Source organism: Tasmannia lanceolata, unplaced genomic scaffold (assembly GCF_043159265.1).
Source record: "Tasmannia lanceolata isolate RefF3 unplaced genomic scaffold, GAP_Taslan_0.1 ptg000008l, whole genome shotgun sequence".
Classification (NCBI taxonomy): Eukaryota; Viridiplantae; Streptophyta; class Magnoliopsida; order Canellales; family Winteraceae; genus Tasmannia; species Tasmannia lanceolata.
Genome location: NW_027518685.1, coordinates 27,384,466 through 27,404,960, shown reverse-complemented (window position 1 = coordinate 27,404,960; position 20,495 = coordinate 27,384,466). Strand labels below are relative to the sequence as shown.

Here is a 20,495-nt window from a genome sequence, read left to right as displayed (position 1 = left end):
TTGGTCTAAAATAATTTCGGCCGAAATTATTTTTGGCTGAAATTTGGGAAAGGAAATATTAATATTTTTTTTCCAAATTTTACTAAAATTTCCAAAATTTGGTACGTTTCACCTGTTTCAGTTTTTGGAACGTTTAGGTTTTGGTCTTGACCGAAATCCAAATTTCCAGATTTCAGATGCAACTTAAAACCATGTGTTCAACCAAACAGGGGTTTTCATCCGGGGCGGAGGCACATAGCGCGCGTGGGGGTGGTCACGTCCCCAATGACTTGCAAAATCCCTTTTATAATACTGCTATGTGTTAAAATTATTACAGAAAGTTAGTAAGCGGCCCCCCAATGACCATTGCAGGCAAAGTGTAAATTAGTCTGACCTCTCAAGTGTAAATTCCTGGCTCTGACCTTGGTTTTGATGATGTGAAATCCAAATATGAACCAAAGCCGCTATTCCAACTTGGATTTTCTGCAACCAAATGGATGAGAGAAGCCTATGTATCCTCATATTAGTTTCCATTTAAATATGCAACCAAACACTAGTAAACCCCGTAAGTTGTACAACTAGACAGTGGTACCATCACGTCCTCGTGGTGGGCTTGTCACTTGTGGGTGAGCTGTGTTAGTACGAGAGAGAGAGAGAGAGAGAGAGAGAGAGAGAGAGGGAGGGAGGGAGTGGGGGTGGGGGTCTCATTTTCAACAGGGCCTCCAAAATGTATTTGCTAGAGAGAGAGAGAGAGAGAGAGAGAGAGAGAGAGAGAGAGAGAGGGTGTCCCATTTTCAACGAGGCACGGAAGGTAGAGTTGGTATTTAATGGTTGAGGACGACATGACTGCCACTATTTTTTCGTCTCGCAAACATTTTAATAAAGTACGGTATGGACTGCACCATAGGATGATCCAAACCGTCCATTAGATGGGCCACAGCCTAAATAGGTTGTGCCCCAAAAATCATTTCCATAGGTTAATCTTAACCCTCTGATCTGAATGTTAGAGGGTTGAACCTAAACCTCTATAGATCGGAGGGTTAGGATCAACCTATGAAAGTAATTTGTAGGGCACACCCTATTTAGGCTGTGGCCCATCTAATGGACGGTTTGGATCATCCTATGGTGCGGGCCATACCGTACTTTTAATAAAGTGACAGTGCCCTCATCAAAATAGAGTAGTGCGGATAACATTTCCCTTTTAATAATTGTGTGGTTGTGGACGACGGCAGTTTTGACTGGTTTCTTCGCTAAAATGAAGAAAAAAAAAGGACGGTATTTTGGAAGTTGAGAGGGGTATTTGAGGAATTTTGAGCCATGTGTGGAAACTCGATGGTCGCGCTACAGAGAGAGAGAGAGGGATCTCCGAAGCGTGGGCAATCGATAACTCCACAACGTGCTCACCAGCAATACCCTGATCCCTTTGTCTCCGACACGTGTCAGAAAATCACGAACTCTATAGTCTATAAAAAGATGCTTCCTCCCCGTACCTCGCAGGGGGGGCCCCCCTCCTCTCCAGTGCGCACCATGCGTACTCACCTAACATACGCCATCTTGCTATCATGCGCCGGCTAAAAAATGGTAAGGGCTTTTCCGTAAATTCATTGACTAAATGAACGGTAGTAATGATCACAAGCGTCAGGTCATGCAGATCAATCAATCAATCAGATTACCACCCCCCCCGCCCCCAATAAGGCTATTTTCGTCATTTCAAACTTCTCTTCCCCCTCTCGCGAGAAATTAAAAACTGCAAATCTCATGTCCCTGTCACTTGTCCTCGATTGCACTGCACTGTTGCATGCTTCATACACAATCATGAACAACAATGAACACCAAAGCGAGGAACGAGAATTTGGTCGAGAAATTCTGAAACGAGAAAACAGAGTCGGATATACGACAGCTTTGGGTATCGGACACCGTTACGACATGTACCCCGATATGGAAGTGTATCGGGCGGAACGGAAGCGTTTTTTTTTAATACAGAGAGTCATATTTCATATTTTCATGTCTCCTTCCCCTTTCATATTTTATGTCTCTATCGTTGAAGGTTGGGGTTTCGAATCTCCCTTTTTTTTCTTAATTAATTACATTTCTGCCACGCTGTTATGCCGCTGCTCCTTCTTCAGCGACCGCCGAATAAATTAATTCTACTCTATTAATTCAAAATCCGCCCCCCCCTCTCTCTCTCTCGACTCTCTGACGAGTTGTAAAAGCTCTACAGTTGCAGCAGAGTCTTCAGGTTTCCTTCTGTAGAAAAAGAACCTTTCAAAACCCTTGCTTTTGTCGCATGAGAAGGAAATGAAATTCCGAGATCTTTAATCTCAATTGCATTTCAGTTTTTTGATTCCGAAATCTTGATCGGAACTCTAGCTTTTAATTAGCAGACGAGAAGGAATTTAAAATCCTAGATCTTTAATCTCATTTGGAGTTTTTAGGGATTTGGATTTGAGTTTCTAGATTTGGAAATCTAGATCGGAATGCGAGTAAAAGAAATGCATCCGTTGTGCTGCATTTCGTTGGAGAGTCCAGGAATCGGAGATCGATCGCCGATGGAATCATCGGCGAGATCTGAGATTAGAACGGTTGCAAAAGTAAGAACAGAGACTGGATCTGAAGTCAATGTGGCTGGAGTTCTACAAAAATGGACGAATTACGGCAAAGGATGGAGATCGCGGTGGTTTTTATTGAGGAACGGAGTTCTCTCTTACTCAAGAATCCGGCGATCGGAAAATCTCTCGGCGAGTGAGGAATTTCGCGTGATCGGTAACTCCTCGAACCAATTTTCGCTTATCGAGAACGGGAGAAAGCAAAACAAAACGGTTGGTGTCGTTCACCTCAAGGTACGCAATACGAAATTGCGAAACACGAATACGGTTTCTCTCTCTATATTTTTAATTTCGCGCTCTGAGTTGTTTCTACTTTCGGAAAAAAAAACAGAATTTGAAAAGATTGGAAAAATGTTTACCTATTTCGTAGTTCTTTCTTTTCACCTGCTCGTAACAGAGAAAACAGTAGTTTTTTTTTTTTTTTTTCAATTACTAAGTTTTTCAATGCCTCTTTCTCCTCTATTTTTTTTTTAAATTCCCGCACTGAGCTTTTTGTAGTTTGGGAAACAAGGAATTTGAAAAGATTGGGAAAATGTTACCTATTCCGTCGATCTATCTTTTCAGAGAAAATCTTGGATAACAACTGCGTAAATCTGAAGGACAGTAGTTTTTTTTTTTTTCTTCTCGCCACTCCCGATATTCTTAAAAATTGTCTGTAGGATCGGAAAAGCTCTGTGTTTTTCGGGTACGAACGGGACGTTCTCTGTTTTGCGTCTTTCACACTCTATTCTCGTAGTTTTAAATTTTTTTATTTACGCTTTTATCCTTTTTTACAGTTTCACTTCAGGTTAGTCTGAGAGTGGGTCACATCAGCAGACTCTGATGGGCTGTGATAGGTTACTAGTAGGGCTCTGGGTGTTTATTTAGGGCCATCCGTCACATCACTCTCCAAATACTACATTAGTTCTATACGCTCGCGTGTTGGCTTTTCTCGTTTGAAAATACAGGGTTTTTCATTGATTCTTTTCTCGCTGTAGCTGGTGAGTTTTCTTGTTTTGTTTTTACTTTTCTTCTTCTATTTTCTATCTTCTACCTAGAAAACAAGAAACAGTTCATTGTTTGGTGGGTTTTCTTATTTTGGACATTTATATACTATCTCTCTAGGGTTAGACGTTAGCTATTGATCTATCCATTGTTTGGATTTTGTTTAGGTTGTATTGGGTTATTTTGGATATTGGTTTACTATCTCCCTAGGGTTAGACGTTATCTATTGATCTATCCTTTGATTGCATTTTGTTTGGGTTGTAGTCTGGGGTATCCTTCAGAAAAAAAAAAAATAGGGTTAAGAACAGCTTAGGTGGGTTCTGCTTGTTCAGGTGGGTTTCTCCGTCAACTAATTTTCTTTTACTTTCAGTTCTGTTGTTATTCATGAGAATCCTTTTTTTCTCAATTATAGTAAAAATGAAAAGAAGATATCCCATATAAAAAACTTACTAAAACTCCAAGTCTATGGTAAATGTAAATTCCTGTTAGTAGAATTCAGGGCAAAATAGATAAAAAATAACCAGAAGTGTCTCACCCGCATACAAGAAGTGTCAGAATCCGACATGTGTTTGTGCTTCACCCATTGAGAAGACTCCATGTAGACTAGGTGAATATGCATTTACATCCATTCTTGTCGTGTTTACTATCTAAACAACTCCCATGGCATCCATAGGCCATTCAACTTATTACAGTGGGTCCAATTATAATAAACTGGGTGATCTGTCATATATTCTTATTAGATATATAGATTATGATTTTATTGTAATTCCGATACTTAGCTTATTTGGCTATCATGATCTTAACTGAAGTTATTTAATATGTTTATTGGTAAAATTTGAAAGAATACATTTGGCTTGTCTCTTTGGCGTTCTTGCCTTGGTCTACATTTCATCTCAAGAGCCCGAAAGGAGAATTTGGGCTCCAGGTCCACAAGGGTAATTTCGGCTTGATCCTTTGATGATTATTGGGGATGATAATGATTTCACCCAAATGACTGAAGTTTTGCACTTGGTAGCTCCACCTAGGATGGTGGCTTTCATGTGCACGGCAGCATAAAGAAAGATCAATCTGTGTGAGAGGGTTAAAAAGAACAGTTTCCACTTTGCAAGTAGATGTGTACTTTGCAGAGCCAAGGAAACTCTTGACCTTATCGTGCTTCATTGTCCACACACAAAATTAGGGGAACTATCTGACTTTCTACAGGCATTCCAACTCGGTTGGTAAGATTATCTAGGCAAATAGAACTGATTTAATCAGTTGGGAAAGCGGCAGAAACTTGCTGAGTTCCTTAACAGATTTATGATGTGATTGAGAATTGGAAATCACTCATTGTTGATAGGTTGAATCATCCAAAACTATCACCCTGTTGGCTGCCACCTATACTAAATTTTGATGGTAGCTCAAAAGGGAATCCCATGCTGAAGTGGTAGGATTGTTTAGGTACCACTTGGGGCAAGTAATTAAAGCCTATTGTTTAGGAACCACTAGGGACAACTAATTAAAGCCTATTCGAGCCCTTCTAGTGAGATTGATTCAAATAAAGTGGAAGTAGAAGCCCTCCTAACAACAGGTCTTTGTATCTTCAAAGAGGCAATAACCAAAAAGCTTATGATTGGAAGAGTGTACAAATGTTAGCTCACTGGCCCAAAGATGTTCATTGAGGGCATGGAGACTTGCTGGTTTTATTATGGAGATATTGGGTCTCTGTAGCAGGCTAAACCTCGTCCTTGAATGTAGGCTTAGAACTTCCAAGGGCAGGGTAGGCACATTGGCAAGGAAAAGGGTGGAACTACGGTAGGAAATACATTCATGTTATAATGTTTTGATGTAAATAGGTAGTATTTTTCTTTCACATTTGGAACAACTGGTCCTATGCTCCCATTCTTTTCTCCTTTTATTTCTTCTGAAATGAAATCACTTGATTCCGCTCAGAAGAAAAAAACATGATTGAGTTCTTGGATTAGGTAAAATCTTTATTCCCTGACACCTTAGGTTGGATGAAGAATTTGTACCATTCCTGTGTCCGGTGCATCATTTTTTGTTATGAAATCCTTGCCATACTGTGTTCAGGCCTTTGTTATGCATTATATCTGAGATGCACCCAATGTTATTGTCTGAACCATGTGGAAACATTGTTGTTTATTCCTTGATGCTTTCATAAAAAAACATATTGCATGGAAAACAGTCCTCATTCATTGCTATAGTTTCAGTTATGTTACTTTTAAATCATTCACTTGACACAACAATGTGGGAGTTGCTAGTTCTTCTGTTGATTTTTTTTTGAACGGTAAAGATTTTATTAAAAAGAAGGCAATGGCCCAATGTAGTTCTTCTGTTGATTCATCTGCTGAACATCCTCAGATACCCAGTTCTACCTCCATGAACCAAGGAAGTAGGATTCTTTCCTGGGAGTGTGGAACCTCGATTTCTGGGTTCTCGAATCCAAAACGGGAATCTTCTCGAATCCCAAAAACTGGGAATTCCTGTTCGGATTCGCCGGAAACCCGATTCCCACATTTGGAAATCGCAGTTTATGATTCCCCGGAAACCCGATTCCTACTTTTGGGAACCGCGGTTTAATGCTCTGTGAAACGCGATTTTCCGGCGATTCCCAGCGATGCCCAACTCCTCAGTGACTCCCCGGCGACTCCCCAGTGACTCTCCGACGACTTCACGATTCCCGCTTCCGACCATCCCTGGAGCCTTCGAATCCCGCTCTGGCAACCTTTATAGGATTGTGAGGAACAGATGTTGACAGGATTATCTGATTATAATTTCCATCTTTTCCGTTCTTATTGCCTCAAGAAATCTGGAAACCAGATCAATATAAATGGGAATCAATGTATTTGAGAGGGTGGAATACTATGGTAACTCTTTGGAAGATTCAAAGACTGCTTTCTTTCCCAGTTAAGTGGCTGTAGCCTTATGGCCATATTAAAGTGAACGTGTGAAATCTTAGTAATTTTTTGTTGGCTGTATAAATGATGGTTGCTGTTTATATGCTGTATTGTACGATTTTCATGAAGAATAACTTCTTTTTTATTGTCTAATTTGAAGTGTGTCTTGTGTGTTTCTTGGTAGCTAAATTGCTTCTTTCTTTTAATCTAGGTTTCATCCTTTCGAGAGAGCAAGTCTGATGATAGACGATTCTATATATTCACTGCCACAAAGACACTTCATCTGAGAACTGATTCAGGAAAAGATCGTGTGGCTTGGATAGAGGCTTTGGTATCTGCGCGTAGTCTTATTTCCTTGAGACCATTGAGTGATAAGGTTGCCCTTATCCAAAATGATGCATCTATTTCGACCAAAAGTCTTAGAGACCGCTTACTTGAAGATGGAGTTAGTGAGGTACTTATCAAGGACTGTGAACAGATCATGCAATCAGAGTTTTCAGAGTTACAAGGACAATTAAAACTTTTTTATGAAGAACGATTCAGCTTGATTGACACTTTAAGGCAGTTGGAGGTATTTCTCTGCACAACTAATATGCTTTGCTGGAGATATTAAATCTTTTTTTTTGCCTAGTTCATCTAAAATTATGCTAAATGCTACTAGCCTTACATTTAGTTGGAATAAATTGTATTTAGTGTGTAGCATTGCCGAATGATTTTTGTTAACTTGTCTTTTGAGAATGTAATTTTGTGTTTACTTTGTTGAGTAGACTGTAAAATATTTTTTAAGATTAGTCGTGATGTTCCTTGCTTTTCATTAAGAGTACTACAATTGAGATAAGCATGTTCTGATAGAGGGTCTATTTGTCTTATTCCTCTTGTGCTATTCCATTGTACTAAATCATTGGATGCATTGCTGGTTGATATCATGCCAGTAAATTGGAATGTCATTGTCAATATAACATCTCTTTCTGTTACCTTTCAAAAAAAATAAAAATAAAACACTCTCTTTCTGTTATACACTTTAAATCTCAGAACTGCCTTACTTTATTGGTCTCCATTATCTTCCATGTGGAAAAAAAATGAGATACGATTGTGGACGAGTAATATTTGGACGTAAATATCTTATGTCACATGATTATGTATCAATAGAATTGTTGGCTAAATAATTAACATTTTCAAATTGAACAGATTTACTATAATACCGAAAAATAAATGGAAGTGAGCAAAGAGAACTATATTATTGAATATACTTACTAGGATACCACCTAGAGTCGAAAGCTCTTGAGCAAATAGATTGAATCTATGAACAAACCAATCAATCTTCACAAGCAATAGTACTACACAGAGTTGAGATCTCCAGATTCCCCTTTCTCTCATCATTTAAAACAAAAAAAAATACTAAAAATAAAGAAAACATCAATAGAATTTTATCAAACCTAATAAAAGAACTCTCAAAAGTTTACATTCAGAGTTTATAGCTCTTCATTAACCGATCAACTCAAATATTAGTTGAAGCAAACCCTAGACTTCTTGACCTTCTTGAGGGTATAGTATTTTTTTGCCAACCATCTGTTTTACATAGTTTGTTCTGAAGGTTTTGTTTGGGGGGAGATGCACAATGTTAACTTACCAACTTCTCCAAAAGCTTAAGCTGTTGGAGAAAGGCTTTATTTATCTTTTATACTTTAACACTCCCCCGCGCGTGTGGCCCACTTGGCAAACACGTGGCACATGTGGTCCCACTTTGGGCCAACCATCGCATGTGGATTTTTGCTATCCGGGAGGTTTGAACTCGAGACCTTTGGCTCTGATAGCATGTTAACTTACCAACTTCTCCAAAAGCTTAAGTTGTTGGAGAAAGGCGTTATTTATCTTTTATACTTTAACATAGCAACTATAGTATGGATTATGAAATATTTTACTGTTTCTCTTCTTAAACATGGCTTAAGATTCACCGTTTAATTATACAGATTTGGAAGAAGCTAGAATTTTGGTTGTTTTAGTTCAAATTTTTGTTTTTCTCTGAAATGTGAGTAAATTCCATTATATTGGATATTTTGTTATTAATGGAAGCTGTCTCATATGGTTTTTGGAACTGAATTGCTTCTTGGTCGATGTGCAGGTAGCTAATGCTGAGGCTGTAACCTCTGGAATTCATGATGACCACTTCCATATGATGAAGCATGAAATGTCTAGTCCCGGGCATGGAAAATATAGTGGTATTTGATATGTTCACTTATACTCTGTTCTTGTACATTTCTTGCATCAATATATGAATGGAGAAACCAATTAAATGTAATGTTGGGTAGCTTATTGTCTTTCTTGATTGTTTAGCGTTTATTGCTCTCTATGTTTCTTAAATCTTTATAATTTGTATTTTTCTCTTTGATAGTGGGTTGAAAGGGGAATTTTCGAAATTGAAAATCAGGGGCAGACAATCTTCCTCTTTTAGCATAACCTAGATTTGGTGGTCTTCTTAAGATCAATGCTGGAAATGGGGATGTTGGCATCTACATACAGGATAAATTGTCCATGCTATCCCTGGCATTTACAATGTGCAGCTCACCTCTTGTGACTGGTTTTCTGTCCAATACTCTCGAATTGTCCAAAGCAATAAGAGATTCCCTACCTTATTTGCAGCTTTTGTGGCACACTGGTCTTTATAGCTTCTAGAAGAATTCTTCTAATGGGATGAAGAACTAGTGTTCACACTTGAGTGTTGACATAAAAGGATGTGGTATGTACTCTGTATTGTACCGGCAGGATCAGTCAATAATGGCTTCTCACTGTGCAGTCACCTATTGAGTGTGTCAAGTATAAGAGCGAAGAGTGGGTGAAACTTCTTTGACGCCAACAGTGAATCTGGTTCTGTACCATGTGTGAACCCATGCAGATCTGAAAGAAAATCCTGTGTCTCTCTTGGAGGAGGAGGAGGGACGTTGTACCGCCTAAAATATCTTTCACCTGATCCTATGATTTCTGATAATATAGGTTGTACTTTATGCCCTAATGATTTTTTTTTTTTTTTTGAGAAATGGTAGCCCATGATATTAATTAAAGGGACCGGGGTGGTCAAGATACATACCTAGAAGGGGAATACAACAATGAAAAATGTGCAACATGAGAGAGAATCACGGCGGAAGAGAGTATAAAAGCGCTAGGGACCCCTTGGAAGCTCCTTCTGTAGCCAAATTATCCGCCACTTGATTTGCACGCCTAACATGGTTGAACGCCACCTCCGTAGGCCTCACCCAATCAAATATTTCATCAAATAACTATTTTTTAGTAACTGATGTTCATACCCTGTTTTTGGGAATTCACACTTGTCACTTTGTTTCAACTTATCTCATCAATTCATTTAGATGCTTGGATGAAATGTTTTTTTCTCCTCTTCATGTTACATTTGGAAATGATTTGCACATTTTTATAGTTACTGGATGCGGTCCTCATTCTTTTGCTAGTTTTCTCCTTGTGCAGCAGTGTCACTTATCAAATCCATAAATACCTTTTTTTTAATCATTTAGCATTTGATTAGCCTACCGAGTCTCCTATCTGCACCTCATTAGTTGGCATTTGTCCGTTTTAAGTCCTTAACCATACTGTCATTTATAATACCTGATTGGCACATGATTTTTTTGTTCGTTATTATGAAATATGTTATTTTCCTGATGCCTTCTTTTTTTCTGTTTAGAGTGCAGCACAACAGAATCATCTGATGATATTGGAAAGCAAGAACTTGAGGAAGTGTCAGATGAGGATGAGCCCTCATTCTTTGATACAAAAGATTATTTTAGTGATTCTATGGTTTCAAGTGATTCTTTAATAGAAATCACAGATAGTGTGAATAAGAGTTTGAAAATTGGGAATCGCTGTGATAATGTGGAGAGGATGCAGGGGGGACAAGAGCTTATTAATCATAAATATCCACACATTGATAGGCGGAAGAAATTGCCTGACCCTATTGAGAAGGAGAAAGGTGTCAGTCTTTGGTCGATGATCAAAGATAATGTGGGAAAGGATCTCACTCGAGTTTGTCTTCCTGTTTACTTTAATGAACCGATATCATCCCTTCAAAAGTGCTTTGAGGACATGGAATATTCTTATCTTTTGGATCGTGCATATGAATGTGGAAAAATGGTAAGCTGCTACTCATTATATATCATCTACCTTCATTTGAATTTGAATTCCATATTATTTTCCTGTTATGACTTTGAGTTTGGTTTTCTATGATCTTGAGGAAAGATTTTCTATCCTGCCCTTCTCTGTCTTGCAAGATCTGAATGATTCCACTCTGTCATCTCCTTTTCTATAGTTTTAACATGAATTGATTGGGACAACATTGTAATGAATACATTTCCCCAAATTTCCAAAAGTTTCTTCTATTAAAAACATCATGGATTTCACATTTTTCATATAATTTTTAATGATTTCATTCTCTTATGTTGACCATATTGTTTCATTTAATTGATTTCATGCCTGCTCCTAATTTTTAATTTCCAAACCTTTAATTGAGTAGATATTTGATTTATGTGTGTATATAAATGTACTTAATGCAGATTTACAATTTCATGATCATACTTGTTGGGATAGGTGTGTTGTTTCCTACTTTATGTGAATCTCTCCCTTTAATGTAGGTTTCCTAGTACGACTAGGGTTGAAAGGGGCTAGGGCTAGGTTAGGTGTCTCCCTCATTTGACTATGAGAGAGAGATAGATCTATCTTTATTTAAAGATTATTGTGGGGTGGAGAGAAAATACAGACGTCCAAGTGGGGTGTGAGTAGTGAGAGAAAGAAAGAGAGATACTTAGGTTTTCTCTTGTGGTGTGAAATAAAGAATAGGGGGTTTGTTCTCTTTCTTTCTTTTTGTATACGATCATGATTGAGAGAGAAAAGTAAGGGTTGTGGTTTGTAGTTTATGGGTTAATTCGTTGTAAGCCTTGTATTTTGTTTTTTCATAGTGGAAGATAGTGTTCTCACGCGTGGACTTTGGCATCTTGGCTGAACCAAGTAAATCTCGGTGTGCATCTTGTGGTTTGTTTCTTTCTACTATATTGTTTCAATGCATGCGATCAGATCAGATTTTGCCCGGTGGTATCAGAGCCGTGGTTGGAGCGATTGTCGGTTGGGCCTTGGTTAGAGCAATCATGAGTGTCATGGTTGGATCACTGTTAGAGTGATCATTAGATGAGAATATCGTAGGTAGAATGATTGTTTGAGAGATTCTTGTTCGAGGTGGAACTCTACAACAAATAATTGCATCATACTTTTCCATGTTACCAAAGTATCGTCGACAAACATGCATTACTCACTGGTAGATCTCCTATCACTTGACAAACTAGTCCATTTAGCATCACAATACCCACAAACATCAAAGTGACTGTAATTCTTATACCAAATTCCTTTATCAGATGGTCTTTTCAAGTGCGTTATGATTTGAATAACAGCTTCATAGTGATGCGTGTATGGTTTATGCATGCATTGGCTTACCACACTCACAACATAAGTAATGTTTGAAGGTTATATAGATGAGTTTCCCAACCAACGCCTGTTTGTGTATAATATTTTCAGAAGATCTAAAATTTGTACAGGAAAATAGATAAGTTTCCCAACCAACACCTGGTCGTGTATAATATTTTTCAGAAGATCTAAAATTTGTGCAGGAACTTGATGAATCCACTCAATGGGACTACGACCGAGTTTTGCTCCAAGAAGACTAGTGTCAATAAAAAGATCTAAGATATATTTTCGTTGAGAGATAAATATACCTTTCCTTGATCTAGCAGCTTCAATGCCCAAAAAGTACTTGGGTGGACTAAGATCCTTAATGCCAAAGATGCTGGCCAAATGCTTCGTTGCCTTTGCAATCTCCTTTGGGAAAACTCTCAGTAAGCAGACACTGCATTTACTACCAAAATAGTAATGTAGGCCCGTCTTCAACGCAAACACATAATGTTCATAAAAAATTCGTTTAAAACCATTCTTGGGAAGGGAACCACTTAACTAGTCATATCATGCATGTGGTGATTGTTTCAAGCCTTATATAACCTTCTTGAGCTGAAAAACCTCCCCCCCGGACAAAACCGAGAGGAAGAGTCTTACATACTCAGAAAGATCACCGCGAAGAAAAGCATTTCATATGTCTAGCCGATGTAATGCCCATGAGGGTGTTACAACACCAGATAGGAGAACACAAATAGAATTCAGCGTAGTGTCCATGAGGGTGATACAGCACCAGATAGGAGAACACAAATAGAATTCAGCGCAAGTCTCCTTATAGTCCACACTATCGACCCCTGTGAATCCTTATGCAACCAGATGAACTTTGTATTATCCATCGATCTATAAGGTTTACACTTGATACTATAAAACCATCAACAACTTACCACATTCGGTTGCATAGGCAATTCATCAACATGCCAGGTTCTCTGCTTTTCAAGTGTTTCTATTTCTTCAACCATATCCTATTTCCAGTTTCCATTTAGGACAAGACAAGGCATCTGCAAGCATAGTAGGAATTGGAACTGAAGTGACAGAAGCAAGAAAAAGTATGAAATGGAGGAGGAATAGCCGGATAAGAAAGATAATTACTTGTGGGATGATGGTTCTAGAACGCTTCTCTTTTCATAATGCAATGGAAAGATTGAATGATGGACTCGGAGAGGGAAAATTACTTCGAGAATCTGATGATGGAGGATGGTCAATGACTACTCTTGACACAGAAAAAAATTAGAATATGGGATGGTCCACATCACTTGTCTCTTGGATCCTAGGAGCTCTTCATGAGGAGACCTGTTTTGGTTTCTCAGCATATGCAACAATTTCATTGTGTTTGTCACTAGAAACAGGAAAAGGAATATCACCAACTCAGTGCGGAAGGGAAACTAATTTGCCAACATCCGAAAAATAGGAAATGTCTTCAAAAAAGAATGTTACATCTTCCATTTTCAAAAAAAAGAAGAAAAGAATGTTACATCCTTAGAGATATACATCCTACTAGAGACATAACTATAGTGTTTATATCCCCTTTTAGGAATTGGAATGTCCGAAAAAATATATTTAACAGACCAATGGCCCAACTTATCTCAAGTAGGACCATGAACATGAATAAACGAAACACAGCCAAATACCTTCGGGGGAAGAGAAAACAAGGGACTACGGAGACATAATAGTTGAAAACGATAGTTTCCGTCCAGAACATGAGTAGGCATATGATTAGTCATATATGGAACAGTTAACACTGCTTCATCCCAATAAATCATTAGAACTTTCATACCCATAATAAGAGATCTAGTAAGTTTAAGAACTTGCCTACCCTACTGTTTAGCAATACCATTTTATTGAGGTGTACGAGCAGCTGAAGATTGAGCCTCAATGCCGTGTTCAAGGAAATTTTCCTTTAAGATATGATATTGATCAGAATGAACTGCTGTAATTTGAGCATCATACTGAGTTTAAACTAGTTTATGAAATATGTGTACCCTATTAGTTACTCTGTCTCTATTCTTCATCAAATATTTCCGCATAGCATGAGAATAATGATCAATAAATGAAATAAAATAGTGAAAATCAAAAGTAAAGTATCAGGAGCAGGAAATCACGAAGGGTGCAATACAAGGACTTCCCTGGTAGTCGCAAAATTAATTGCACACTCAACCTTCCTGCTTAACAATCTCTTTTAGAACGAGCCTTTTTTGCTTAACAAGCTCTTTTAGAACAAAATAACAAATAACGAGCCTTTTTGCTTAGCAAGCTCTTTTAGAACAAAATAACAAAATGCATTAGATCCACCGACAACTATTGTGTGATATTGATTACACTACCAACAAAATGCCTTTGGAACTACAACAAATTCGTCACATGTATGGGTTTGGTAGTCAGTACTTTTACAACATTTGCTAATGTCTAAAATATTTTTTACAACATGATCATGTATTTATGTCTGAATGCTGACTTTTATTTTCTTTATTTGGAATGGGGGGGATGTGTCTCCAGGGGAGCAGTCTCATGAGAATTATGAATGTAGCTGCCTTTGCAGTCTCAGGATATGCTTCCTCTGAAGGTCGACACTGCAAACCGTTCAACCCTTTATTAGGGGAAACTTATGAAGCTGAGTACCCTGATAAGGGGATCCGCTTCTTCTCTGAGAAGGTTAGTATCTCTGAACAATTATCAATTTATGTCTTAAAGTAAATAATTGATGAAAGAAATCAAGTATGCTCTCTTTTTTAACATGTATTTTTCTGGAGTAGATCTGATCATAGTCGAACTTGTTTTGAGTGTGATATGTAATGGATATCATACAGCGGTATTACTTCCCAGCTGAACCAGCACACTGCTTGTTAAGGGCATTATAGATGGAAACTGAACAGTTTAGGTCCATTGTTAGTGACTAAATCTCTGCGAACATAGCTCATGTGGGGTTAAAAATTCCTCACTGTATTCTGGTTTCATGAGTTTTGGGAGCACTTGGGTAGACAGTATTGTGATGTTTAACTGGTGATTCAATATGGTTCTTTGTTCAATGAATATCTGAAATCTGGGATATCATGCCTCAAATCTTGTTGCATATGGAAAACTGTTCTGGACTCGTGTTGCAAACAGTATGGCTAGATTATTATTGTTAATTTAATATTAGATTTTTAGTACCTTCACATTGAACCTGTAACCTCCAATTTAATTAGTAATTATTGAATTACATAAGAACATGTTAGTTATTATAGTGATAGGAAAACTGAAAAAAATGCAGAATGATCATCTGCCACCTAATGCAGAATGGATTGGGTGTCCGGATCGAAGATTTCTTTTGCCCATGTTAGAAGATCAGCCAATGAAGAAGCCGACGGCTTAGCTAAATCTGGGGTCATTAGGCAGGGTATAAAGTGGTTTGATCATCTGCCACCTTAATTGTACTTTGTGTCCCTGATGTGTTTTTCTCTTCTTTCTCTTCTTTCTTCTTTCCCTTTGTATTCTGAGGACTATCTCGGTTCCTTTTAATCAATATATCTCGCCATTTCAAAAAAAAAAAAAAATGCAGAATGATGTTTCTTTTTATCATATGTTACCATGTTTTAAAATTTCCTCGAAATCCCCCCGAAACGACTTAAATGTTTCCATTTCCATCCTCACCGAAACGAAATCTACATGATTTCCTTTCACGTCATTATTTCCCCGAAATGTTGACCAAAATTCCTGAGATTTGATGGAAAATTTGACTTAAATTCCCAAAATTTGACCGAAATGGTCAGAATGGCAAAAAAATGTAAAGATGTTATTATTTGAATTTCATTTCATTTCATTAATGTAGAGAATGCTATTTGGAGGGCAACATCATTGAACTGCAAAACAAAGTAACCATATTTTTTATGCACAGGATGTCATATCTGCATGGGACCAATAATACCTTGTAACTCTATGTGGTATTAAACTATTAATATAGAGTTTAGGTCTTTAGAGAGGAAAATGGCCATTGTACTTTCTTATACTTCATTACATTGTACTTCTTTATTGACTTTACTATTCTAGACATGAATGCCAATGCATGTCACTAGGATGTCACTAGGTGTTCGATGTGGCTGAGCCATTATAGATGGTTTTTGTTGCTTGTATGATAGTTTTTAAGTATATAATTGCACTCATTTTAGCATTTTCTTAAATTTCACCTTAAAATTTCATCATTTGCATATTTTTTTAAAAGATTAAAATTTTTCATCATTTTATATGTTTCCATACGTTTCCGTGATTATACAAGATTTCCACTGAAATGTCACCATTTCTGTGGCAACCTGAACCGAAATTTAAAACCTTGCTTAGGACTGAACATAAAGGAGACGTGTGGTTTGTTGTAATATACTTCCTCCCACCAATTTTCTACACCCATTACATTGGGAATAAAGAAGAGCAATCTAAATGGGATATACACCCACAGAAGAGAAAGACCAGTGCTCGTTCTTCTAACTTCTAAAGAATCCTCTGGAAAAAATTAGACATGCCTTCCTGCAGCCAACATCAAGCCTCAAGAATTGGGGGAGAATTCCCGCATGACATAAGCTTAGAATTATGTACAAGCACCCGGGGTGGGCTAGGGGTTGAGAAGGTTCTTTCTTCCTATTGATGCTATAAGGCCTCTTGTGATACATCTACACATGCACAAATACGTTACAAATTATGCCAAAAAAAAAAAGTAGAAAAAAAAGAGAGAAGTCAAGTTGCAAAATAAGAGAATGAAGTTACAAATCTCTAATCCTCCCTTATTCTTTTGAATTCTCCTCTGGGAAAAGAACTCCTATGAGAGAAGAATGAGATCTCAGAGAGACGTACTCCAAGGAAGAAGAGCTTTTCTTTTATGAGAGGACGGGAGGAAAGAATTTCCTTCACTAGATAAGAAGGCCTCAGAAACTATCTGCCTTGGACATATGAGGACTGGCTTCTGTATTTTGTGGCTCTTTCAAGCACTCGATTAATTCCATGTCTGGTGCAATTATAATGTGATGATGATCCCTTGGGAGATTCATAGAGACATGAGAACCAGAGAGACATGCAACATGAATTCATACGCCCTTTTCTGCGATCAAGTCGTGCGAAAATTGTACAGTTACATTTATCTGTTACTGTTCTGGTTCATCAATCGTGTCATTGCCATGGTGATGTTGCTTGGTTTGCTAGTAATGGTTCTCTAGCTTTACTTGTGCTGAACATGTTTCTTGTGGACCACAGTCTCCTTGTGAGCGTCAAAACAACCGGTTAAAATACAATCTCTTGTTCAATACTTAAAATTTCCATGATTAGGCTGTTTTTCATGAGTTGTAGGACATGTATCCGTAGGGATTAGTCCTGCCCTAAATGGGGTAGGGATGCCCTACGGCATTAAAAAAAAAAGTTGCAGGAAATGTACTTTGATCACCGTAGGAAATGTTTGAGTCAGATGTTTGTTATTTACATTTTATGGTGTGTTGAATCATGATATTCTATTACCAGTATAAACGTGTGGCATTGATTCATGGTCAATGCTCTCAAAAAAGTTTTATTTAATTTTTGATGACTGAGTTACTTATGGTTATCATGCATCATGGCCATGGGTTCATTTCAGAAAATATCATTATCATAATTTTTTTAATCTTAGTCTCCATCTTGTGGTGACTATATTTGTTTATTTAGCATCAGATGCGCATGGGGCTTTGGTATTTGGATGTAAGCTTGTTCATTATTTTCCTTAATAGGTCAGCCACCACCCCATGCTTATTGCTTGTCACTGTGAAGGCAATGGATGGAAATTCTGGGGTGACAGCAATATCAGGTCCAAATTTCGGGGGCGCTCTATTCAGCTTGACCCAGTTGGTGTTCTCACGCTAGAGTTTGATGATGGTGAAATCTTCCAGTGGAGTAAGGTATGCAATGCGTGTGGCCCACATGGACACATATTTGTGCATGGACATGTATTTGTTAATTGTTTTTTCCCTCGTGCTATGAAAATTTGAGCACATTAATCCCAACATCAGGTGACAACAACTATTTATAATCTCATCCTTGGAAAAGTGTACTGCGATCACCACGGAACAATGCACATACAGGGTAACCGCCAACATTCATGCAAGCTCAAGTTCAAAGAGCAGTCCATTCTTGACCGCAACCCTCACCAGGTTGGTGATCTTAGTTTCAGTATATAAAAATGATCTGAGTCAAACTTGTGTCATGGTTGTCCAATACAACCTTCAAAATATTTCCATGTGTGTCTAAATAGGGGCATGTTCGTCATTCTTCAACTATATTGGGATACTTTGCCATAAAAATGGTCATTAATGTGTTTTTGACTGTGTTATCAGGTACAGGGATTTGTTGAAGATGTCATGGGAAATAAAGTTGCCACTTTATTAGGAAAATGGGATGACAGCATGTATTATGTTACTGGAGATGGTGCTACAAAGCAAAAGGGTTGTAATCCATTATCAGATGCCTCCCTGTTATGGAAAAGTAGTAAGCCTCCCACTAGTCTCACTCGGTACAACTTATCATCGTTTGCAATTACACTAAACGAGCTAACACCGGGATTGCAGGTAGAGATGACATGTTAGGGTCACTTGGGGTTGTAATTCTGTTGCTTTTTTCTTCTTATTCATCTCTGATTTTCTGTTCTAGCTCTGTCTGATCCCAAGTGTTTGATCACGGATTAAGGAGAAACTTCCGCCGACGGATTCAAGACTTAGACCGGACCAACGGCATCTGGAAAATGGGGAATACGAAAAGGCAAATGCGGAGAAGCTAAGATTGGAGAGAAGGCAACGGATGGTACTCTCTCTCTCTCTCTCTCTCTCTCTCTCTCTCTCTCTCTCTCTCTCTCTCTCTACACACACACACACACACACACACACACATAATTGGGCATCTTATCTTGTTTTGCACAATCAGGAATGCTTAAATATCAAATTGTACATTCATGGTTGGGATGAATTTGTATTTAAATCAGAAAGGAGCCAATCCTTATCAATATTAAAAAGTTGTCAAGACAACCATTGCAGTGTGCTTTATGATCTTTCTCTAAGATATTAAAGAAAAGCAAGGTGATAAGGCATTCCATCTCAATATTGGCACAAGAACTATATCATGAACTTAGATGCGTACTTTTCCAAATCATTGACTGCAGTTTGTAGTTTAACTGTGAAGTTTCACCCTATGCCACCAATGCCACTGGATATTTGCGTCAGTTTTCTTTTTTGGCTGAGGATTATTAAAAGATAACTTTTACATCAGATGATAAAAGTAATGCTCTATTTTCCAAATGTAAAGGAGGCACAGATCTAGATATATGAAACCTGCAAGGTTAGTAATTTGACTTCCAGTCTTCCTCTCCATGAAGGATAGGTGTCATTAGTGACAATGAAACTCTATTTTCTCAGATCTCATGCGAGTTCTTTTGCTATCTTACTAACTAATTCAAAGTTTTCCGAGTATGGGTCAGAGTAGGATGATAGTCATGCTTACTATTACGTCTGTGGGTTCATGAATAAACTTACTGCTGCTTGTAAATGAATGCACATTAAGGGTACTGGGACATGTGCTTCAATTGCGGTTGATTTCCTGTGCAGTCAAGGAAATTACAAGAGAGTGGGTGGAAGCCGAGATGGTTCCATATGGATGGTAATGGTTCATATCGCTATGTGGGTGGGTATTGGGTAGCAAGAGAGCAGAAGAAATGGAATGAATGCCCACACATATTTGATGATTTTTCAGAAGATCTCACTGCTAATACTTCTTAACAGTCAGGGCATATAATGCAGGTGAGAACTTCATGCCTCTATTTCCATCTTTTTTTTTTGCTCCTGTTACTACTATATATGTTTACTTGCAATCTTTTTCACCTTGTGCAGATGCTTTATGTGGAATAAAAAATGGTATGGAGGCTCAGCTTTGCTCTTCAGAAATTTTAATTGATTATCGGTAATCTCGATAGGAAGTTCCCTCTTATGTAAGACAGAAATCTATAATCTGGTCTCACCTAGAGAGCGAGCATCAAAATTTCTTTTATTGTAATTGGATGAGTAGATCACAGTCACAAAGTTCCTCCGCGTTACTGTGTAGCTGTAACTCACTCCAAAATTGTGAGAGTTATTTGTATCACATCTCTTCTCTCAGCAGTTGATTCTGTTAAGACATCAGAATTGTACTGTTCCATGATATTTTCTTTGATATTTCTTGTAATTTTGGAGTGAAGGGGGTATCATTCAAGTGAAAGAAAGGACACTATTTTTATTAGCTTGTATGATACCATGGTGTTCTATGGAATTTTAGAAACAACTATTCCAAATTCTGAATGGTGCTACTAACAATGCGTTACACCCTCATCCTTGCATAAAATGATCAACATGCCCGAACTAGGGAAATGATTCCAACACAAACATGTCTTCATGTTTCTTGTCTTTTATACTTAAAAGAGCTGTAAAAGGGTTTTATCTGTCCCCAAAACGCACTTACTGACAATTAAATGCTAAAAGACAAAGATACATGAGCCCATGTATGAAAACATAGTTGTGCTGAA

At 37.9% G+C, this 20,495-nt stretch overlaps 1 protein-coding gene across 6 annotated transcripts; it reads left to right on the top strand.

Annotated features, from left to right (window-relative positions):
• The first annotated feature begins 1,541 nt into the window (after window positions 1–1,541).
• LOC143885024 (oxysterol-binding protein-related protein 2A-like) lies at window positions 1,542–20,224 on the top strand. 6 transcript variants are annotated; one of them, XM_077388974.1, is made up of 11 exons: window positions 1,542–1,560; window positions 6,678–7,037; window positions 8,589–8,685; window positions 10,158–10,603; window positions 14,459–14,614; window positions 17,683–17,850; window positions 17,962–18,102; window positions 18,286–18,516; window positions 18,629–18,748; window positions 19,546–19,737; window positions 19,828–20,224. In XM_077388974.1, exons 1-10 carry the CDS (start codon window positions 1,558–1,560, stop codon window positions 19,714–19,716), a joined length of 1,893 nt encoding a protein of 630 aa, XP_077245089.1. In that variant the 5' UTR covers window positions 1,542–1,557; the 3' UTR covers window positions 19,717–19,737; window positions 19,828–20,224. The 6 variants fall into 6 exon arrangements, 4 of the variants coding, with proteins under 4 accessions (XP_077245089.1, XP_077245086.1, XP_077245087.1 ...); XM_077388971.1 differs by lacking the exon at window positions 1,542–1,560 and adding an exon at window positions 2,014–2,819; XM_077388972.1 differs by lacking the exon at window positions 1,542–1,560 and adding an exon at window positions 2,017–2,819 and having other exon boundaries at window positions 18,635–18,748.
• Window positions 20,225–20,495: the final 271 nt, after the last annotated feature.